This window comes from Elaeis guineensis, chromosome 5 (genome assembly GCF_000442705.2).
Source record: "Elaeis guineensis isolate ETL-2024a chromosome 5, EG11, whole genome shotgun sequence".
Taxonomy (NCBI): domain Eukaryota; kingdom Viridiplantae; phylum Streptophyta; class Magnoliopsida; order Arecales; family Arecaceae; genus Elaeis; species Elaeis guineensis.
In genome coordinates, this window is record NC_025997.2 from 131098068 (window position 1) to 131122779 (window position 24712).

General features: G+C 37.2%; 3 protein-coding genes across 3 annotated transcripts; 2 read left to right on the plus strand and 1 right to left on the minus strand.

Moving 5' to 3' along the window:
* Nucleotides 1-6454: 6454 nt before the first annotated feature.
* Nucleotides 6455-9092, minus strand: LOC105046343 (ras-related protein Rab2BV). Its single transcript, XM_010924899.4, has 3 exons — nucleotides 8953-9092; nucleotides 8675-8869; nucleotides 6455-7214 (listed from the first exon to the last, which is right to left on the minus strand). The coding sequence occupies exons 2-3, from the start codon at nucleotides 8837-8839 to the stop codon at nucleotides 6729-6731; spliced, it is 651 nt and encodes a 216-aa protein (XP_010923201.1). The 5' UTR covers nucleotides 8840-8869; nucleotides 8953-9092; the 3' UTR covers nucleotides 6455-6728.
* A 2964-nt stretch (nucleotides 9093-12056) lies between these two features.
* Nucleotides 12057-16301, plus strand: LOC105046342 (uncharacterized). The gene is made up of 3 exons (XM_010924898.2): nucleotides 12057-12272; nucleotides 12354-12459; nucleotides 16030-16301. Exons 1-3 carry the CDS (start codon nucleotides 12161-12163, stop codon nucleotides 16106-16108), a joined length of 297 nt encoding a protein of 98 aa, XP_010923200.1. The 5' UTR covers nucleotides 12057-12160; the 3' UTR covers nucleotides 16109-16301.
* Nucleotides 16302-17159: 858 nt separating this feature from the next.
* LOC105046341 (26S proteasome non-ATPase regulatory subunit 14 homolog) lies at nucleotides 17160-21901 on the plus strand. Its single transcript, XM_010924896.3, has 6 exons — nucleotides 17160-17346; nucleotides 17511-17688; nucleotides 20588-20669; nucleotides 20964-21140; nucleotides 21229-21396; nucleotides 21579-21901. Exons 1-6 carry the CDS (start codon nucleotides 17217-17219, stop codon nucleotides 21768-21770), a joined length of 927 nt encoding a protein of 308 aa, XP_010923198.1. The 5' UTR covers nucleotides 17160-17216; the 3' UTR covers nucleotides 21771-21901.
* Nucleotides 21902-24712: the final 2811 nt, after the last annotated feature.

A 24712-nucleotide genomic window follows, 5' to 3' on the forward strand; every position in this document is an offset into this window, starting at 1 on the left:
CAGAGCTTGCCCAGCCGGAGGCCATGGTACCGCAGCATCATCCCCTTACAGGTACATCTCTATCAATTTATAAACCATATATATTTTTTTGTTATATGCATTTAGTGATACATGATATATGTTCATTTCATCAATTTTTACATGTAGGAACACAGCATCGACGTACAGTGCGTGGTCCTAGTAGGGGTCTTGTTTTGAAAAAATATGTGCATACACACAATGAAAAACCGAAGGTACATATATTTCGAGATCATTCGGTTGGCACAGAGGTTAGTATCGTCGCAAATGAGATCAGTTTGTATATGTGGAATCATTTTTCGTGGGCTGCTGAAAGTTTCAAGCATGTAGCTCCTCGATACCGTGATGCTCTAGTCTCTCACATCAGGGTAAGAATTAAATTTGGATGTCTTGCATATCATTACATGATCCATATTATTTTTGGTTATATAAATAAATTTTGTATTATATGAATAATTTCATGTATTTGCTTTTTGGTATGATTACTGTGTAGGATAATATTGACTTCGAGGATTACACTGACGAAGAAGTGACGGTATGTATTCTCAAAATGGCTGCAAATAGATACAGAGATCGGCGATGTAGGCTTCATAAATACTGCAATGAGCTACAGGCGAAGGGGATTGATCCTGTGACCCAGCCATACAGAAATTGGGCTGGGTCTAGTGACGATTGACGGTGGTTATGTGAGCATTTTGGAAGTGAGGCATTTCAGGTATGTCTAGTGTTCCAAGTTTTTTTAATTATGTTATGTTCTTTATTGGTTATAATTGTATGTATTTTGTAGCGACGATCGGAGGCGAATAAGGTGAATAGGAGCAAGATTGATTCTATTCACACGCAAGGAAGTGCCTCTTTTGCACAGGGAATGAAGAGGATGGTACGTAACTACATTTGCAATCATACTTTGTAACTTTTTATTAAATATTTATATTATTTTGATATCTTTTTTTTCTTTTTTTTTTTGTTTGAACAGGAACTATCCGGAGTCGACGCCTATGCTAAATTCTATCAAAACAAGAGTGGCGAGTTCGTGATCGAGGAGGCGAGGCAGCGTCATGTAAGTATCATTACTCTACATTTTGAATACTTTTAAAGAGTTTGAAAAAAATTTATGATTTTATTTGGTTTATTGTGAAGGAAAAAATGTTAGAATTGAGAGAGCAGGCGACGAGGGAGGTGGGATCTGATGGTGATACTGGATCGCAGCAGGTTTGTTTGATGACAGATGATACGATTTTGAATACCGTCCTCGGGCGACAGCTAAGATCTGGTCATAGCATTCGGTCCAAAAAATCACGCAGTTCGTCATCCGGCCGGTCTGATGATGCATCGGTGCCAGAGGCAGTTAGGACATCCATGAGCATGATGCAAGATCAGATTAGTTACTGGATGAATCGTAGTCAGATGCTCGAGAGGATCGTAGCTGCGGTGGCGGGATAGCTCGGTATTGATGCTTCTGAGTTAGCACCTCTGGATCAGAATGATGCCGCCTCTGCACCACCATCGCGATACATATCGGGTCAGGGATCGATGCCTGGAGGAGGGAACAAGGCCAATGAGTCAGATCATACTTAGTTTGTACTTATTTTAAATTTAAAATGGTGTATGGACTTATATTTTTGTATATGACAAAGATGGTTATGAAACTTTTTGATACTTGAAATTGGTCTTTTGACTTAGAATATTTTTATTGTGTTAACATACTTTTTATTTAAAATATGTTTGATCAGATAATTTGTATTTGAGCAAATTTTTTTGGAAAATTAATAAAAATTTTATTTTTTATCCAAAATTTATTTTAGCGACGAAATATTAATTTCGTCGCAAAAAAATTTGTGAACCCAAAAAAGTAAAACTTTTATTATTCATTGCGACGAAATTTTTTATTTCGTTGCTATTTTTGCGACGAAAAAATAGTTTCATCGCTAAAAATTATAACTTTTTGCGACGAAATTTTTATTTCGTCGCAATTATGGCGACGAATATTTTTATTTCGTCGCTCTTATAGCGACGAAATTATTATTTCGTCGCCATTATAGCGACAAAATTTTTTTTTCGTCATAATTATTGTGATGAAATTATTTCGTTGCTATTTTTGCGACGAAAAAATAGTTTCGTCGCTAAAAATTTAAACTTTTTGCGACGAAATTTTTATTTCGTCGCAATTATGGCGACGTATTTTTTATTTCGTCGCAATTATGGCGATGAATTTTTTTATTTCGTCGCCCTTCTAGCGACGAAATTTTTATTTCATTGCTATTATAGCGACGAAATTTTTTTTTCGTCGTAATTATAGCGACGAACATTTTTTTCGTCGCAATTTTTGCGACGAAATTTTTGCGACAAATTATTTTGCGACGAAATCCGTCGCTAAGTTTTGCGACGAATTTCATTTTCGTCGCAAAAAATAAGAAAATTTTTTTTTTAATCAAAATATTTAGCGACGAAATTTTTTTTCGTTGCAATTTTAGCGACGAAAATTTAAGCTCTTGTGACAAAATATTTTCGTCGCTAATACAGTACATAACTTCGTCGTCTGGGTTTACTATTTTTTACGATGAAATAAAATATTTTCGTCGCTAAGGTCTTTTGCTACGAGGCTTTCTCTATAAATTTTTAGCGACGATATATTTCGTCGCAAATACGTTTAGCGACGAAAATATGATTTTTAGCGATGAAAAAATTTCATCACAAAAAATTAAATTTTTTGTAGTGTAATTCACTACTTCTTGGTGGTTGATTCAAGCCATAAGAGAACCGCTACATGTAAGAGCACTTGAAAAGAATAAAAATAAAAAAAAGAATAGCTCTTAATTATCCACGTCAACTTTCTGGACCCTTATGCTTATTGTTTCAATTTAACGTGAAATCTGAATTGCTGACGAGACTTATCCATGCTATAATTATCCAGTCTTTTTTTTTTTTTTTTGGGTGTGGCTGCAATTATCCAGTCTTAAAATTTTAAAAATTTATCATTGAATATTTGAATTCAGAATCTTTTGTTGCCAAACAAAGAGTGTATTCAAGAGGTTCGATCCTCTGAGGGGGGCATCCTTGTCTATCCTCTTTTTATTTTATTTTTTTTTCAATTAATCTGAGCTGCAAGATTAGTGCCATCATGAATAAATATTCATTGCAACAGTGATATCACGTTAAATTTATAACAAATCAATAAGAACTCAAAAATTGATGGAATAGTATAGGTATCATTACGAAAATTGATGAAATATATGATAATCGATAAAATATAAGTATTCTCATTGATTTGTTACAAGTTTGGCTTGATACCATTATTGTAATAAATATTTACTTTTGCCACCACCGACAAGAGCGCTTGAAAAGAAGGAACTAAAAGGAACAAAAAAAAAAAGAAAAGAAGAAAAAGAAGGGCTCACAAGTACCAAGGTCAATTATTCTGGACCTTTACAACTATTTTGTCTTGAATTCTATGGCAATGATGATGTGATTTAACTTAAACCAGATTATATAAAGCGTGCGTCTGAAAATCTGAATTGCTTTTACTTCTTTAGTGAATTATTGCAAAGATTCCATGAGGGTATCGCTTTGTTCTAAACTTTTTTAATTCTTATCAAAAAAAACTTTGTTTCTTTTTTGAATGAGATGTCCCGACCTTTTATCTCATAGATATATAATTTTTTTTTTTGAGAATAAAGGAGATTAATGGGCAACAAGCCGCATGAGTCACCAGAACTTTTATTAAAGAAGAAGAAAAATTTCAAATACATCCAAGATAACTGAAGCGAGGGAATTTACATAAGAAGAGAGGAAGGAAGAGACCCATGAAGTTACACAACTGTTGCCGATAGAGCTTGAAACAATAAACACATGAGTAAAGAGAAGAAGTGGAAAAGAGAGCTAAGGAGACTGTTTGAAAGTCTGACAAAGTAGCTCATACAGCACAAAGGATCCTACGATCATCATATTACTTCAAATTCCGTCATAGTCTCCTTTAGAGGGAATCGGACCAAAGGAAAAGCAAAGTAGCAGGGCTTCATCTCATTCAGAGAGTCACACATAGGCAGGCAACACCACCAGCTGCTGATTTGAAGACGAAATCCCCGATCCTCTAAGCTTCCTTGTACAATTCCACAATTTGCCAAAACCAAGGGACTTATGATCAAGGAGGATAGACCGGTTCTAAAGCAAGCTAATAGCAGAGAAGATATATAGTGTTCAAGGGTAGGAAACTTCGATTTAGAAAGATTCGATTGTTACGTTCCTTCCAGCAGTACCAAAGAAAAAGCCACAATTTGCATGAGCACTGCAGAATGGATGTATCCCTATTTGGAACATGAGTCCTTTAGATCATCACCTTTGGGTAAAGGACATTTAGGTGCAAGCAAAGGATGCTCCACATTTCATAAGCAAAGCGAGAGCTTAGGAAGAGATGATTGTCTGTTTCTAAAAGATCAGAGAGATGGGGATGGCCACCAAGATGTTTCCCCTGGTGTTTAAGTTGAGTTTCACATTTCCGAGGGACTTTGAGGAGTTTCCAGACAATAGGAGCAAGGTCCCATTTGATTCCCCTTGCCATGCAGAGTTGCAATGGTGAACGTACCAGAGGCAGTAAAGCTCCATGAGATGTCATCAGGTTGGTTTGGATCTAACCGAATCCCATCAAGGGTGCCAGACAATTGCTGCAATGCAGTTTGCAGCCCCGATCAAAAAGGAAGAGCTACACCAGCAAGTGCCAGAAATTGAATCTTCGATTGACGAATCGAGCCACATACCCAGATTTGAGTCTAAAAGCCTGATAGAGGTTGGGAAAAGAGGTCCTCAAAGGCAGATTCAGAATTCATTTGTGCATCTAAAGGAGCACTTTCGACCCATTCCCAACAACAAAAGAAGACCTATTCCAAAAGGGTTGCATAGAGGAGAGTATACCATCGAGGATAGCAAAGCACTTCCTCTCAAGTTTTTTAGATGCAGTTCCTCATGCTAGATTGCTCTAACAGATATATGAAAGGCTAGTTTAATGTTAGATACGGTCCACAGGATGGGTATTCTGCCAATTCAAACCTATTGCATTTCGACACAAAAAAAACATTATACTCAGTATAAATTATCAGGTGGAAAAAGTTCAGGAATCTACAGATAGGCAGAATGGTACATAAAATCATAATCAGAGGCAAAGTTAGCGAGATGCAAAGGCAGTGTAATGTTACATGCGCCCATAGGGTGACTTTGCCACTAGAATACTTTCACTTTAAACAAAAGCTATTAGACTGAAACATTCTAAATGACCGGCTGCAAAGCAGTGCAAGAATCTACAGATAAAAAAGCAAAGAATCAGCATCATATATAAAATTGGAATCAAAGGCAAAGGGAGCAAGATGCGAAGGAGGTGCGAACTTTGACCTTCATTTGGTCGCTAAAATCACCTATGCTTATGAAGCACCTCCATGGCTCCACATGATTGCTGGCCGGGGCCTATTCTTGGGTGAGGTAGTGCAACATCCAATAAAATTAACATGCTCGTAAGGCATGCAGGCGAACCAGCGTGTACCATATTGTGCAAAAGAAATGAAGTCATGGTGGATTGGAAGAGCATTGAGACCCTGTGGAGCTGAGAAAACATTAAGAGACTGGAATGTTTTGTATGAGTAAAAATAAAATAAAATAAAATAGAAGTTGAGATAGATTCCATTAGCCTATGAAAGCAGCATCCTAATGCACGTCAACTCTTAAAGCCTGAAGCAAAAAGTGGTAATTAAGGGGCGTATTTAGTGCAGAAAAGGTCTAGTTCTATACTCGTGCACGGGACGACCATGATTTGCCAAGCCACTTGTGCTCTTTGTTAGACAACAACTTCACATTTGAGAAGAAGAAATTAGTAGATGAATCTCCAGATTAACTATAAAGTGAACAATTGTTACCGTCAGAATTTAGTATCCTCAAGACTTCTGTCAGGTTGGATGCAAACCAGGTCAAAAAGCCACAAGCACTGCCCACACAAACATTAAAACCCAGGGAGCATATTGCCTGCGATCACCAGTGGATCAACCATACGAAAATACTCAACTGCTTGAGCTAACTTGTATTCTACTCCCACATGCTGTTGCTAAACTCGGTTCTCCCTAATCCCTCACTAAAATCAAATAGTATCTATGAACCATTTTCTTTTCAAATCAACCAAGCAATGAACTAGGCATGCATCTCTTGCATTTGCAATACTTGAGCATCAACTACTCATTAAAATTTTACAATCCTCTCGCACGCTGAAAAGGAAAAAAAAAAGATTTTACATACATCTTGATAAACACCTCTTGTAAAAATTGCTCAGCAGAGTAGCTGCTATGGTAAATGACCAACCAATTGATGATGACTTAATCAGCTGATATACTCATGCGATGCAAAAGGAACTTCATTATAAAAGTTAGAATCAAATCAAAGATACAAACCGGGCACAACATTCTTAAAAGTGCTCAATTCATGGCTCAACTATTCTACCATACTTCCATGCCATGACAAACAGAAGTACAAAAGAACTGAACAACCTAGACTACACAGGTCATCTATCTCTTAATGGAAAATCTTCTTCTCAAAAGAGAAATCTAACTTTCAGAGTCTGCAGAATGAAGCATGAGAAAAAGTAGAAAAGTAATCTACACATGGTTTGAGTTCTTAGTGAAGCCTCTGGGGCTGGTCTACTTCGATATCGCACTCTTTTTTTGGCTCTTACTCAACTAAGTAGAACAGCATGCTCTCTTTACATTCCCTGAAGAATTGGCAACATTGATAGTTGTTCCTTGAATGGGTGGTCCTGTTGTCCCTGCTGCCTCTTGAGCAGCAAGTGCCTTCTTGCTTATTATTTGGTAAATCTCTGTCAAAATATGCTGGAATGCCTTCTCAATGTTGAATGCTTCCAATGCTGAGGTCTCTAGAAAGGAAAGCCCCTCCTTCTCAGCCAGCACTCGGGCATCATCCTCTGAAACTGCTCGTAGGTGCTTCAAGTCAGACTTATTACCAGCCATCATTATGACAATGTTGGAGTCTGCATGGTCTCTAAGTTCACGAAGCCATCTCTGTACATTGTCAAAAGTTTGCCTCTTTGTAATGTCATAGACTAGGAGTGCTCCCACTGCACCCCTGTAATATGCACTGGTGATGGCACGGTACCTCTCTTGACCAGCAGTGTCCCATATCTGTGCCTTGATTGTCTTCCCTTCTATCTGTTCAGAATGTCAAATTATTTCAGCACTAACAACTGCAACAATATAGCAAGAAGTAGAGACTAAAGTATGATGGTTGAATAATCAGTTAACAGGGGAAATAATACAACTTTGAATTTAGGTTAAGAAATCCATTATCATTGATGATGCATACTCCAACATATTAAGATATTAGCATGTAATCTATAAAAGAAGCATGCATCATGGCATTCCTTTAGGGAATACAGACTCGTGTTACCATCCACAAGCATCAATTACAACATTACGTACCAAAGAAAAAATAACAACATAATTGTTTATTTTTTTTTATAAAATCTTTCAGGAAAATAATTAGTATTGAACTGAACAATGAAGATCTAAAAGGAGAATATCTTAGGTAGAAACATTAAGGTGACTCAGCAAACAATTAATGTTTAGCGGATTGGCTAGTCCAGTCATCAGAAGAACAATTTCATTTATGAAGCAACTTGCACTTACAGAATAAACTAGCAAAGAGAAAATTCTCCTTAGGTTACAAGCTGAAGGTAAGGAAGTGGCTGACATTGCCATTCTATTATGTTTTAAAGCTCATAGTACCTTGAGTATTCTGAAAAAAGGGAAAAACAAAGAGACCATGATGCCATCCATCATTAAGCATTAACCTATAGAAACCAATTTAAACTTTAGTTCACCCATTAAGGACTAGCAAAATGGCTCAAAGGACATAGAAAACTAAATAAATCAGCAGATATATACTTAAAAGAAACTTTGGTTCATTTCTTGACTAACTAATCGGCAAGAAGTACAAGAAGAAAGCTCACTTGGAATAATTGTTGGATTGGAAGAGAAAAGCGTTATTTTTGTTTCACCTAAGAAAAGTTCAAGCATCATTCTTTTTCAAGCCCTCAGATGTTCCCAGCTACATCTACACATCTTATAGATTCATTGCGCTCATACCTGACTTGTGAATTCATCGCTACTCTGAATGACATTAATTGTGGATTTAGACACATACAGTAGACAAAACTAATCTTCCGTTATCCATCATAATTCTTACATAAATCACAGCACGATTCCTGCAGAACATCAGTCTATTGGCGCAAAATTTACATTCAGAACACACGATGAAATATAACCTTCGATCTTGTAATGAAATTTACCATAGTAAAGAAACAAACCCAATCAAGTTTCTAAATCACAGTACTGGACGTTCAAGAAGGACATAAATTTCATAAGCATATTCAAATTCGAGATCGTGGCCGAGCTTATTCCTGTTGTACAACCAATAAAACGGATTTTTGTTTTTGCGCCTATAACAGATTCCTTCACCTCGAATTCTTCATATATCTGAAGAAACTGAGAACGATCATATCACCCAGAAATAAATAGACGGCCAAACATACAAACAAAACGAAGCAAATATAACCGAGTATAGGCTGAAAAGAGCAAATAAATGAAATAAAGCAAGAACCTGAACAGACCTGAAGAGTCCTGGTCGCGAATTCGACGCCAATGGTGGATTTAGACTCCAGGCAAAACTCATTCCTGGTGAATCTCGACAGGATGTTCGATTTCCCCACGCCGGAATCACCGATCAGCACGATCTTGAACAGGTAATCGTACTCATGATCCACTCGATGCGCCATACCTTTTCCTCCTCCTATCTACCCTTCGATCTGAGCCCGATCCATACCATAAAAAATGTATCGAAAAAAAAAAAAATAATCAAAATAATCGAATCAGCTCGAAGAAAACTTACCCGATGTGAGATCCGATCGAAGGAGCGTGGAGAGAGCGGAAAATCCGATGATTTCAGGAAGTGGGGGATCGGATAGAGTGAGAGGGAATAGAGGTGCCAATGCCAATGGCGAGAAACGGAAAACCGAAAAAAGGGCGTTTTGATTTGAAATGGCCCAACCATGATTTTATTTTATTATATTCTATTCTATCATCATGCGTTACTAAAACCCAGATTTTTTTTTTTTACTTTCTAAATTTCTGTCGACTTTATTAATTCACAGAGCGCACGTTAACATCGGAATAGGCGGCAGGGAGGAAGTGGCCACGGCCACCCAGGATTCGCCACTTTGATCCCATCCCACCAACCGGTTGACATTCGGTGTAGGGGCGGCCGCATATGATTCTCGGTGTAAAGATAAGGATCGACCGTCAGCGTCATTCGGTGGAAAAATTATTGCCGGGACCAGCCAAAGCCCACGGTGGATAACACGCCACATTAACCCTCGTACATCACGAATTCCCGATTGCGCATTATCCACCATGCCGTGCTTCGAGATTTGCACTGATCTACCTAGGCGTGGTCCCTACGGTGGGTATGAAGTCGTTTTATGGGTCCACGCGGCCGTTGGGATCATACGGCCAAAATATTGTTAACCCGGGCGACAAGATGTAATTATTTACGAACATACAAACTTTGTTACTCTTGCGGTGGAATCTATGCTTTATTTACTTGGACCGTCACGCATATGACATGGATGTTGGATCGATGGTGCATGGGCTTTTCTTTTGGGCTTTTCTTTCTCTGGACTTTTGACCTTGATCACTCTGGAGGAAGAAAAATTCGTTATACACTTTATACACCACATCAGATGTAAAAAAAATATACCGCTCTATCTAATTGGACTATATAACCATCGCTTTCTAATGTGTATTTAATATCGTAGTTTCATTTTTTTAAAAAATTTTTAAATGATGAAAATATCCATTCTCTTTTAAAAAAATTATGATATCAAATAATAACTTCCTCATATAAGGCATTAAGAAGTTATAATAACCAACAAGCTATCATATAAAGATATAAAAAATTATATATATTATTCAAGATATCATATATATTGACAGAAAGTCATATAAGACATTAAAAAACTTTATATATTGTTCAGAAAGTCATATATATTATTTAGGATGTCATATATATTCATAGGAAGTCAAATAAGATATTAAGAAGCCGTATATATTATTCAGGATGTTATATATATTCATGGAAAGTCATGCATATTGTTCAGGATATCATATATATTCACAAGAATTATATAAGACATCAGGATACCATATATATTATTTAGGACATCACATATATTTACGAAAAGCCATATATATTGTTCGAGATATCATATATATTCATAGAAAGTCATATAAAATATCAAGAAGCCATAATAACCAACAGAATATCATAAAAACACAAGAAATCATATATATTATTCATTATGTCATGTATGCTCACAGAAAGTCATAAAAAGTATTGAGAAGTAATAATATAATTTTTAAATCATAGAAGGCATTAGGAAGTAATAATTTTTTTTTTCTTTTGTGGAGGAAAAAAATATTTTTATCACAAAAAATCTAATAGAAAAAAGATCGAACGATGTTAAATGTCCATTCTATTATTAATTACGCTACGTGATTCTATGTGATTGGATGATGGATGCACTCCATGTCAATTTTGTTGCACCATATGTAATGCATAAGAATTTCTCCTATTACAACCATTGATTGATGGGCCACTTCGGAGAAATTTAATTAAAACCTCAGCAAATTGGGTTCACATTGGTGATGAAGGGGTGCCATTGACGAAGTTTAGAAATTTGATTCCTTAAATATAATATAGTTGGTGCAGCATCTATCACTGTTTCTCATCTTGATTCAGTTATCTGATATTATAGTGGAAAACACATATTTAGTAAGTCCTTTCTTTTGTCATTAAGTTCATGTGAAGAAGTATTAGCTCCTTTAAAATGGTAATTTCAGAGAAGAACTATTGGCTTTGGAAGACATTGATAACTCGAATGCTTTATGGAGGGCAACGCAAATATTGTTTGCAGGCTCTTTTCTTATTTACCTTGACATATCCATCACATTGTTTCCGGTTATAGAAATTTCCTCCAAAAATTTCGGCAAACTAAGGTGAGACATACACCTTGATCCGGCAAATCCTTGTGCTTATGCTTTTGTTAAGAAAGTTTCAAATATCTCAAAGTCCTTTAGTGTGGCACTATGAATTAATTATTTAATGTATTGTAAATTCATACAATAGTGAATTGGTTGATGCCATTACTTTTTACAGTTAAATAAAATTTGATCTTTTCTGATATTTTTTACCAAAAAAAAAAAAAAAGGTCTTTGCATGAAATATTTTACTTCATTCAAAGATGGAATAATATGATTTACATAAATCCCAAGGGATAAAGGTTAAAGATCTCATTCCCACCCTCTATCCTTGTCCGAAGAGCAATTTTAGTTACATTATCAAAACCACTCTTTGCTTCTAGACAATTACATCGACGAAGCTAAACTAGATTCAAGTTAGACCTGATTAACAATCGGTTTGGGGTGTATTCTACTCTAACGTAATCCAGAGACCGCGATAGCATGCTCATAAATCTTCCTCAACTCTCCTTCTAAATCACCATCAAATATATTGATAGCGTTGTTCTAAACTGTCGGCATAGTTAGATCACGTAGTTCATGCCTTTAATCCGATTGGCTTGTAATTGGGGTTTAGGTCGCATCCTTCGTGTGAAAGGATGCTTCACTTTCTTTACAACGTCAACCATTAGACCGTGCATCATCCATTTTGAGATCTATATAAACGGTGAAAAAAGTGGTTAGAGTGCTTTAAAATCTGTGTAAAATGTAATCGATGTTGCGAAAGAAGATGAATTGAAAGATACAACCTAAGCGTTAAATTCGTGGATACCTCAAAAACCCAACTCAAACCAGATTAACATGGATCGCGTCTGGGCTAAGCCTTCTCATCGACGATAGCTTCTCAAGCTTAAGCACCCATTTGCTAATTGGCGTACTCGGATCAGATGCGCCGCATCCATTTAAGGTGATAAAGAAGGACCGAGCACGGCAATCCAACGCAGAGACGCAAATATTTGGTACTGGTAGAAACGAGAGAGGAAGGTCCGGGCGGCGAGGAAGGGAGGAGGCCACGAGGAGGGATGAAGAAGGAGGACACGGTGAAGCTTATAAGCGCGGAGGGGTTCGAGTTCGTGATCGACAAGAAGGCCGCCATGGTGTCCCACACCATCCGCAACATGCTCACCTCCCCTGGTCCGCCATCTCCTCTTTTTTTTCCTCCCTTCCGTCTTGCTTTCTTTTAGGTTTTCTCATCAAACATCTCATGTATGGCAGGTGGCTTTGCGGAGACGCAGCTCGGAGAGGTGACGTTTCCGGAGATAAGCACCCCCATTCTGGAGAAGGTTTGCCAGTATTTCTATTGGTCCCTTCAATACGCCAGGTTCCGCTTCTCCCTCTCTCTTATCCCGATCAACACTTACTCTCCTACCACGTTGTGATTCGTTCCTTTTCTGATGGATCGGTAAGGTCATTACACTATAGATACCAGTCCGATTCCAAAATATTGGACTCGAAGAGGGGCAAATGTTTTTGTGCTTATCACGGGGCATGCATGTTGGCAATTTTAGGGATTGTATTTAGTGCAGGGGCGGGGGGATAGGGAATTGGTTTTGGATTCTCAGTGACAATCTTAGTAGGATCAGTTTTGCATCTAATTATTGCTTGGAACCACAAGAATTTTTGTAGCATTTAATCCTCAAGCAACAGTATGCTAAAATTTACCAAAGTCTGAGTTTTTTTTTTTTTTTTTTTGATGATCAATAACTGGTAAATTACCTGCATGTAATGTGCATTTTCCAATTTCCTAATCCAGTAGTCATATGAGTTGGTTGATATTCTCATGTTGTTAGTATGCTGCTTGGGGAAACTTTTAGTGCTTGATGCTATACTGTTAAAATTGTAGGCCATGGTTTGTTTCACAAGGCATGGACTTTCTTTCCCATAAGCCAGGAGAGTGATCGTGTCCATGACAAGTCGGGTATTGTATGAATAACCAATTTCAGTACATTTTGGTGTCTCTAATTTCTGAGTCCATCTTGTATTTCTCATTTTTGTGCATATGCCTTCATAATGGCCCTCCCCAAAGAAAAACCCTTTATAATGAAAAAGAACGGTGGATGCAAGAGGATTGTCAGACAAGTCTAATACATAGAAAACCTTTATCCAAGACAAGATTTGCTTTGTAAAAACATCATTCAGTCATTTGCATTCATTTTAAGTTTTGTGAATATATTGCATGTGGATCCTACCATAGAGAAGCTATCAGTTTTCAACATAGTAGCTTGCGAGGGTTGGCCATTTGGTAATAAAGCATCTGCAATGGATTAGTTAATATCCATCTTGTCAACCTTGATTTCCTCTTCAAACTTAGGACATGTACAAATAATGAACTACATCCAGTGTCAGAAGAGATCAGGAATAGACTAATTAAATTATTTCATGAGTCTACAGTTGTTGTGACTACTAAGCAGTGTTCTCGTAGGGTAAGGATGTGATTTATCAATATATAAGACAGAAGCTTTCCCACTGCACTTAAGGATTTTGTTTGTTAGCTTGAATCTAACAAAGAAAATCCTCATGCTGAATGGCATCAGGAACTGGGTTTGCCCGGCGCTGCATTCCAAAAGAGGAAAGGAGACAACCATCTGCTTCAATACAAGTGATCTTAAGAGGGTTAGCATGTCGATGTTGCTAAATACTGTTCAGAACTGATGGATAACATCCTAAAAACAGCATCTCACAATGCTACCTTGTTGATTGCGAGTGTGTCCACGTTATTGTTCTGTCCTTAATAATTTTTCTCAATCGGAAAGAGTGAACAATGAGAGAATATTTGAACATTGAGGTGTTCTGCATCGATTATTTTTCAAAGCATTTCACAATTCAGGCTTAAACATGTTATATCTCAAGAGCCTACTAGCATCACTTCAGTTTCTTAATGACTTCAGAGCTATAGGATTAGCCCAGTATGAAACTCAAGTCGTGCTAGCTCACATCATCCTAGTTAGGCATTCCATCTTATGTGTTCTTAAATATTTTTGATGGGCAGACCTTATCAATAAAGAAATATGTAAGATGTTTGGTGAGGTTCAGTTCCATAGCGCTGGTATGACTGCACCAGATATTTGTAAAAGTCATACGTGAATCATGATGTTTAATTAAAGAAGCTATTAATATATAAAAAGTATAATAGATAACTTTCGATCAAGGTTTTCGAGGCAAGTAAGGATCTTGAGAAATGATTGGGAAAAGCTTGAATGCTATTTAGAAAAATGTAAAAATTGTTACAATATGAGTCTCGACTTCATCGACGAATGATGGTATCTTGTATATCTTCAACATCAGAAGATAATCATCAAAGCTTATTATATGGTGAGATATTACTTTTGTGTTAATAATTTGATGCCACACTTGATGTGTTGGTTCCGATTGAATTTCATGCCAGTTAATGCCCAGTTATTATAAGAAGTTTGACTCATTAATATGATATTTTGCTTTTGGATGAGTTCAAATTGATAGTGTTGTATCATTGCCAAGATTAATGGCTCTTAAATTGGTTTTAGGCTAAGTTGAAATCTCTTCCTGCAAGGCCCATACGGTCATTCAATACACAATGCTTTTGAAGATGAAACACCAAAAACAGAAGTTAATAAAGCCTTCCTTTCATGTATATTTTTGTTGCTGATATGTTTATAGACTAGGCATTTTTGTTACATTTTGCATGCAACATACTTGTCGTCAATTATGTTATTCTCCACCATCTTTACACTTATTCATGCCTTTGAGGTAGAGAAAGACTGGTGGGTTAATCATTTTTTGCAATCCAAACGGGTGAATTTCCATGCTGTGCGAATGTGTCTAGACTACTGGACTTTGCAGTATCATATGTTTAAAAGTATATATGTTTTATTTTATAATGTAATTTTGGTGCTTGTAGCCAGCAACCTTCGAGTGGATTATAAGGCATGCTTTGTACACATGTAAGCCATATATACTTGTGCCAGATGCCACACCCAACGCTGTGGCTCCTATAGGGCCTGGGCACCATGCCTTTATGTGGTGTATGATGTGTTTAGATGGTTTTCACCTACACATTAGGCTATAAAAAGCTGTGCTTAAAAGAAAAAAAGAAAACTGACCATGCAAAATGACTCCCCCCACACCCTCAGTGTGCCGTCCACCTGGATATAATAAAAAGATTGAAGTATTTGAATTTCTCTGTGCTTGGGGGAACTCACAACTTATATCCTCTTAACTTTTTACCTCACAAGGGGCTTCAGAAAAATCTTAGTTCATTGCTACTCTAATAAAACTTGAATCTGCAAACAGGAATGCGGGATGAGGAAATGTTTTATTCATGTATACAGTGCACTTAGTTCTGCTGTAGTTTCTGTGTTGGTCAGATTTTGTGCAGCATCTTGTTTATATTACAAGAGAGTCACTTTTTAATATGCTTTGGCAAATAATGCTCATGCCTGATTTATGCATTTGTTTTTTTATCTACTCAAGTAATGGGAAAGGATAAATGAATTTGGAGAGTGAAAGGACAAACAGAATAATTGGGAAAAGGGCTTGAGACTTTCTTTGTTGACTAAAGTGGACATCTTAGCTAGATTATGCGTTCATCACAGAGATAATTTGCTCTCTTATCAATGGATTTGTTGGTTTTCGAAGTTTACCATATAAGTATGTACCGTATGTATGATTTCAGGTATTCTGTACCAGAATTGTCGATTGTTTGTGTTACTGTAAAGGTTTAAATTGAATAAGAATATAATAAACTTCACTTTTTATACTAGTATGACAAATTAGCAATGTCGTTGATCTTTACGCTTTGCCACTCGCACTTTCAGTTCAGCATGAACAGCGACCAGTTTTAAACCCTTCTGTGCTTGCTTATTATCTCTGTTAAAATTGTCCTTGACCTCATTTTTGTCTATGGTGTTGGCAGTGGAATGGAGACAGAGTTTCATATCGAACCTGAAATAACTTTGGAGTTGATGATGGCAGCTAATTATCTCCACACCTGAGAGTTCTCTATGGTTCGGCTATCTCGGGGCTGGTCTCTTGTTTGCACTTTTAGTCAGTGTGCTCCTGTATGTATACAAAAGAGTCATAATTAAGTGGATAATGTGATCTTTTGAGAAAAGAAATTATAGTTTCTTGTAACCAAACACTTATAGATGGATGACCTTTTCTCAAGAATGGCTGGTTGTTTGGTTCCGTTGATTTTGCATTTTGGAACATGGTGCCTCGGATCTAGACTTCAGCTTTCGATCAAGATGCATCATATTGTTCGACTTCTTGTGATTTGTGATGGCTGGACAGAAACAAAAGATGTTATTTGCTTCTGTATTGTGGTGTGTGATGAAATCAATCATAATTCATTGCTCCTGAGAACTTATGACTAATATTGCAAACGTGTGATGTTAGATGTTAAATGTATCGTGCTGGACTTGTTGGACAAGGTCAAAAAAAAGAAAAAAAAGAAAAAAAAGGTAAATGAAAAAATATCTAAATTTGTATACTTTATATATGTCAGAAAGAAGCAGTGATGAGGTGTAATGTAAGACAGAACATATCTATCGATTTCGTACGAGATAAGTCTATTCAAGCACATAAACTAGATCGTGCCATCTTGAAACCAATCATAGTCTAAAGATAAGAAAATCACAATCAACTTTTATTTATTTTTTACAACTTATCTTTATTTGGATTTTTCTAGTATAATTGGGATTATGCCCTTTCTTTTTGCTCAAGATATCATGGTCTATAACAAATATGCGACTCCTCTTATTTAGGAAGGCAAGTGATCAATGTGATCAATTTAATAAAATCGGTAAAAATAATTTTGAAAGCTTCCATTCCGTGGACGAAATCAATTCTCTATTTTCCTATTTTCTAGTTAGCTCTCTATTATTCTTCTATTTCCTTTTTCTATAAATGTTCTAAAGTTGGATCAAGAGGCACGAGCCCAACTACCTCTGGGTCGGACGCGGAACAAGCCGAACCGTAAGACTGGAACATGTTGGACCTGGAGGACGAGAGGGCTTGTTGCTTGGATTTGGTGGCGGTGTTTATTAGCCGAGCGAGACCTAAAGAGGGGAGGAGAGAAGCGCAGGGGAGAGGAAGAGAAGGATGGAGAGGCTGCATCGGATCTTCTCAGGGGCGGGAGGGATGGGGCACCCCCCAACGGACTCCCCACTGTTGGACTCGTCGGAGCAGGTCTACATCTCCTCCCTCGCCCTCCTCAAGATGCTCAAGCACGGTAATTGATTAATTAATTCCTTTTCCAACCATCACCAGTCATCTAGGGGTTCCGAGTGCTCTTTTTTTCTTTAAATTAGGGTTCCTTCCTTCTTACGAATATATGTGTATATTGGAATAATTGATTAAAATGAAATGAAATGAAATGAAATAAAATAAAAATAGGGAGGGCTGGGGTGCCGATGGAGGTGATGGGGCTGATGCTGGGGGAGTTCGTGGACGAGTACACTGTGCGGGTGGTGGACGTATTCGCCATGCCGCAGAGCGGGACCGGCGTCAGCGTCGAGGCCGTCGACCACGTTTTCCAGACCAACATGCTCGATATGCTCAAGCAGACTGGAAGGTCCTCATCTTTCTTTCTTTCTCTCTTATTTTGGTGGCGAGTTCATATCAAGTGTCTGGAATTATTATTCAACAGTTCCTTTTTTTATTTTGATTATTATAAGGTATTGTGTAGGATAGGATATCTGCTACAGCTGAATCAAGCTAAGACGTATTTCATATTTAAAGTCTGCTGTAATCCTGATTGCAATATATGGATGGCTTATCGTTGTTATGTGAGTTGCAAATATTGGTCAGCTCTAATTCTTCTTTAAGTTCGTGGCAAGTTAATAATCAGTTTATTCATCATGCTAAATGTTCCGTAATTGGTATCAGGGTGGAGGACGATGGACCTTTTTTTTTTTTTGGGTGCACCGGAGGGGTTGCCTTGGTACAATATAATATTAAAAAGCTTTGTGACAACTAATTTGGCCTTCTGGAACAAAGGAGAAATATGTTATAAATCTTATGGTGAATGGAATACGAGATCCCCATTTCTCTGGCTGTATTGTTGTGTTCTTTGTCTTGCTGTATTGTTCATTAGGTGACTTCCTCTACTAGACTTCAATAGAATTCATATGTGTGTGCATGTGCATGCATGCACCTGCAATGTGAAGTGACTTAAGTGTTAGCTGTTGAGAAGAGAGAGAGAGAGTCGATATCATGAGCTTTAGAATGTAGAACTAAGTGATTAGTATTTTTCTGTTGTTTTAAAAGCAGGTGATGCTAGGATGTGCATTTACTGTTTTTTATACAATTGAGGTGGAAGCATAGGAGGGAGTGGAGTACCTTTACCTCTTATTATAATTATTTCTACTATATTTGAGAACAAAAGTTACATTCATTAGTTTCAAAAATCTAAAACTATGACTAGCACGTTTGAGAACACTAGTTAATTTCCTTATAATCCATACAGATGCAAAAGTGTTTTGGAGACCTAATTTTTCTGGATTCTCAACCGAAGATAAATTAATTGTCAGAATGCATAATCTATATAAGATATTCGTGTCCATTCAGATGGAATAATATGTGGTATAAGCACCTTTAACTTATAACTGCTCTTGGCTCATTTCATGGTAGAACTTTTGTCAAAGAGCCTATAGCAACATTAATATTGCAATTGGACTGGGAAATGCAGTGATGTCAATGAATCAGTTCCTTTGATTTCCTACTCTCGGCACCTTATCACAGTCATTGTATTTTTTCCTCTTGATTGTTACTGCATTTCTGTGGTATCTGAAACTTCCATCTCTGTAATTTTTTTCTTATGTGCGGGAAAATTGCCTTGGATCTGCCCATTTGAGGCAGTTTATCTGTTTTGTATCAACAGTTCATGTTCTTGGTGTGATAAGTTCCTTCTTCTTCATCTCCTAAATTGTAGGATTCTTCTGTTCATTCTGCCTTACCACAGTTTGGAGTTTATACCTGTCATTTTTCTGATATATGCCTAGTGAGTTTGTACCCGTAATGAAGTCTATGCAATAGATTTCAGGAGAAGGTATTGACACCTCAAAGAGAGCCCTGAAAGAAAGCATCTAGGGCCATTGTCTGATAGGTTGATGGACGATCCTTTTAGGCCATTAGCAGGTGCTGCAATTTAGGTTTTTAAGTTAAATCCCGTATCTGGCTGTTAAGTATTTGCTATTTAGGGGATCCAGTGGAGGTATTGAGATGGATAATAAGGAGCTATATTGGTGGGTTTATCTCCAAAAGGATTAAAATTGCAAGCATGCAATTTACTAGTTCTGGCTGCTTTGTGTGATAATTGGTTCCATGAAGGCAGTAACTCAAATATGTACTTCTAAGAATTGGCTACCATATATTATTAGTATTTCTCAAATACTTAAGAATGATCTTTACGATCTTCCAGTGATTTTTTCTTGTATCAGACTGGTATCTATTTACTATTCCTAGTGAGTATGCCATGTCTGGTCTTGTACATATCATGGCATATATTATAGAACCCACTGTCGAAGTATATGTAATTCTACTCATACGTTCTCTCTCTTGAGGAGTTGTCAGACAATCTTTCTTCGAGAGAGAAATTCCATGGCCTATCGGGAGATAGTCTTTCTTGAAATTCTCCATGAACCATTTTAGCACGGTGTCTGTGTACGTAGATTGGGATAATCTAAGCAATCTTTTCGATCTATCTTTATAGATCTTCATCCCAAGGATGTAGGATGCTTCTCGCAGGTCTTTCATAGAGAACTGAGATGATAATCAGACTTTTATTTCTTGTAATGCAGGGATGTCATTCCCGATTAAAAGAATGTTATCCACATATAGAACAAAAAATACAATCACAGAGTTATTTACCCATTCGTAAATGCAGGGTTCTTCTCCGTTCCTAATGGATCTATACGTTCTGATAATCTTATCAAAATGCATGTTCCAACTCCTAGATGCTTGCTTCAATCCATAGATGGATCTCTAAAGCTTGCACACTTTTGACTCATCTGTGAATGTGAAACCTTCAGGCTATATCATATACACCTCTTCCAGCTCTCTATTTAGAAAAGCTGTTTTCATATCTATTTGCCAGATTTCATAATCCATGTGTATCGCTATCGCAAGCATAATCGGAATAGATTTGAGCATTGCCACTGAAGAAAATATCTCGTCATAGTCCTTGCCATAAAACCCAACACCACACCCCCTTTCCCTTTTCCCCTCTTTCCCTCTTCTCACTCTATCATTTATTTGTCATTTTTTTAGTTATTACATTGTCCAATAGTTGTGCTTTGCTAAATTCCTGCATTTAATGACTCTGTCAGCGATAAAATATTGTTGATGTTTGGTAGGCCTGCAGAATGATAGCTTTGTTTCATTATTGGAACAACTATTTTTTATTTTGGTTATTTAAATATGTGAAGACTTCCTCTGAACAAACATGGATGACTGTGCTTTTAATTGTGCAGGCCTGAAATGGTTGTGGGATGGTACCATTCTCATCCAGGCTTTGGTTGTTGGCTTTCTGGCGTTGATATAAATACGCAGCAGGTAAGCAACTTTTTTTCCTTTTTGGAGAAGGATGGGGCAACTGTCTTGTCCAAATCATGCATCCAATGGCTTATCATGCTTGGATGCCATGTTTTTGGTAGGATGCTGCCCTATGTTCTGAAGAAGAGTGATTCTTTCTTGTTGTTTCACTAGTTTTGGGACTAATGTCATGCCTCCCCTTTCACTCTATACCTCCTTTATAAATCTTACTGCAAATTCGTATAATCAATTCAATCATTAATACTAAGTTTACCATGTGGCTCTGGTCATTAAACTGCTTTATTCCTCTTGCAGAGTTTTGAAGCCTTGAATCCAAGGGCAGTAGCCGTTGTCATAGATCCAATTCAGAGTGTTAAGGGGAAGGTGGTTATTGATGCTTTCCGCTTGATCAATCCTCAGACCATGATGCTAGGCCAAGAGCCTCGCCAGACTACTTCTAATGTTGGGCATCTCAACAAGCCATCTATTCAGGTAACTGTTTGTTGAAGCAGTAAGTTGTGTAACCTTCGTTTAAATGTTGTCGCAAAGTAACACTTTCTGAATGGTTTTCATTTACTAGGCACTCATTCATGGGTTGAATCGACATTACTACTCTATAGCCATTAACTATCGGAAAAATGAGCTTGAAGAAAAGATGTTGCTGAACCTGCACAAAAAGAAATGGACTGATGGACTGACACTGAGGCGGTTTGATGCACATTCTAAAACTAATGAGCAGACTGTGCAGGTAACCTTACCTGGATCTTCAGCTCTTTACTACTCCTGTCAATTGTACTGTGATATCATCATGATAGAAGATTGCTTCATGTTGCTGTAAAATTTGTCAATTCCCATCTGCTAGATGAGAATCGCAAATTAATTACAGAATCCTCTGATGACCTTGGCTTATGATGTTTGGCCTGAAAACAGGAAATGCTAAACTTAGCCATCAAATATAACAAAGCGGTTCAGGAGGAAGATGAGCTGCCACCAGAGAAGCTGGCAATCGTGAATGTTGGAAGGCAAGATGCGAAGAAGCATCTAGAAGAACATGTCTCAAACCTGATGTCATCTAATATAGTCCAGACATTGGGGACCATGCTAGACACTGTTGTATTCTAAGAATGTCTACATTTCAGAAAAAACATGCATGGCTTTCTGTCTTATTTGAACTTGTTCCATCATTTATTTGCTCAAAATGAATCTTATGCAGACTAATGTTCCAGTTATATGATATTATTGTTTGAGTTAAATGATGTTATTGTTAATGCCGCATGCATATATCATGAACAATCAGGACCACACTTGGAAGTAGGCCCGTATCTTCTACTCGATATCCTCAAGCTTCGTAATAACTGTGTTGTGACTCAATCCTTATGCCAAGTCCAAGCATGGTAGTCATCTATCTGCTACAAAATCCAAGCTTGGTCCATGTCTTTAAATTTATAGCGGAGACAGTAGTGCCTGCGTAAGAAATCTCACACAGAAGAGTTGCACAGCTGATGTGAACTTCAGAATTGAGCTGGCCTGGTCATTTGGAAGTCAGTTTCAGGGCGTGTTCTCTGCCTGCAAAATTACAGCTTTCTGCTGCATCCTTGTCTGAAACAGATATAACATGCTACATGGACTTCATGGGAAGTGCAACTTGGTGTTCGCCATCATTCTTTTCACAGCACAATGTAGTGCGATTTGTCGTTTAAATGGGTCGTTCCTTGGGGCCTCCAATGTGGTGTGCTTACCGTAGATTCGGGAAAGATGCAATACGCGTCAGTGAACTCCAGTGATAGACGGATGGGGCGCGTGATTTATTTAAAACAGAACAGCATTCGACGAACGCCAGTGGCCTTGTACATATCAAGAGCCTCATGTTATATTATACTTTTATATTCTAAATAGATTGTTAGTATTAATGCTGTGATTGGTTGTGGGTTGGATGAAAAATAAATGGAATAAAGATTTTTTTTCTCTAACTCTACTTATTTTGTTTTAGCAGATAAAATACAGAAAAGTGGTTTAGTTATGCTGAAAATTAAATAAAATATTTTAAGAAGCAAGTACATATTTTTTTTTTCATTTAATCTGAATTCTGAAATAAATAGTTCTATCTTCCGTGATAGCCGAACTCTTCTCGCTAATATATTGATTATCAAAAAAATTAAAAAAAAATGAAGAAGACTAAACTCTTAGTAATCTTGATTTTAGGCGTTAATAATCTGTATCGATGACTTTCTCATATTAATTTATATTCAATCCACTTTCTAGTTTGTTGGCATTTAACCAGTATATGTTCCTTTGTATATATTATCTTTTATTTAATAATTTAAACTTAAAAATTCTAAAACCTGTTCCTTTGTATTTTATTTCCTAATTATTTTTTGTATTTACTTTTTTTTTTTACCTCCTCAACATCGCGTGAGTATTTTGCTTTGTATTTTTATAACGGACCAGGAGAGGGAGTGGGAGTAGCATGTTCGCAGACCCACCCAGTGTTTCCGAGAAGCGCTGGGGCCTCCCGTCCAGCCGCCACGGGATTCTGTTCCATCGGAGATCTGGGACGCCAGGGTCTTGATGGAGATTGAAGGCCTCTTGGATTCGTGAGGGCCCCGGAAACCCAAATTCCTGCCCGGAAGATGTTCGATGAAATCTCTCATCCAGAAGCGGCGTCCTGCTGCTGATCGCCTCCGTCTCCTCTATGTTACTGCATTGACGAGGATCTTTGTGCCGCTAATGATTCCACGTTATATCTTGGTTGGAAGTATCGTTAGTTACTGGGTTTCTGGAGTTGCTATTCCGGTGCTAGAGAGAATGATTTCTTCTGCTATACATAACTTGAAAACCCATCCAACGGTATGGAACCCTCTTCTCAACCTTTGCTATCCATTTCCACGAGAAAAAAAATCCCCTTTATTATCCACATTCTTTATATGTTTTTCTTACTCCTTTATTGATAACCATTCTTTAGGGGAAAAAATAACATCCTTGATTTTTTAAGTGGGTGCATTCGCCTGTTTGGAGATCCAATTTGCTTGTGTCGTGAAGTTGCCTTTTAACTGTCTCTAATATCAGATGATAACATATTTATTATTTATCTATATCTTGCTGCTGAGTGTATTGTTTCTTACTCATGTTAGAAACTAATTGTGTATGGCTGGATACCTGTCAATGAATCCAAAGGTGAAAATTGCATGGTCTAGATTTTATGGGCATGCTCACTTTCAAAGGATTCGGATAGCTCACTGAAGTCCCAGCATGTATCAGCTGGTCATCTACTTCTTATCTGTGAACATTTTCAAACGTTGCAATCTGCCATATGATTTTCCAATGAGTTTTTTCAGAACTTTGGATATAAATGGAAACAGTGTATCAGCAACTGAAGGGCCAATGCCTGTGAGAGATGTTGTTGAGATTGCAGAAGTTCATCTACTTACTTTTGACCTTTCTTTACCAGAACTACATGCAGTAAAATTAATATCATTTCCTATTCATCATATTAATTATAATGAAAATTCATATACTTGTTATGTAGATAAATTTTCTAAAGATTCTTGTAATATAAAATTGTAAACGAATGTATGAATGTATTAATAGTAGCCAACATTTTTATCTTTGTATAATCTGTCCTTTCTCTCCCAGTTTTTCCTATCTTCTATCTTTTTAAATGTAAAATGATGTACAAATATTTTCATCAACAAAATTTTCTTTTCCCTAAGATGCATTTATCATGCCCCTGGATTACTAGACTACAATCAGGACCATTAATTTTCAGGGATAAAATGATGTGGCTGATGTAATGCATGCTCCGAAAGGTGCCAAATTAGAATGAATCCTCCTCAGAGTGATGTGATTAGCCTCCAAATGTCCCTTGAGAGGAATGATAAGCCACAGCAAATGGAATGACATGTGTCGAACATATAATGAGATATCAGAGTCACCTTCTTTTCTTTATAACTCCTGCCACCACCATAAGGAATAGAATCTACCTAGTTAACCAGATTAGGTCATATCTTAGTTTGTTTGTAAAGTATTCATTAGCAGCTGGGTAACTTACAAATATGAAGGATTAC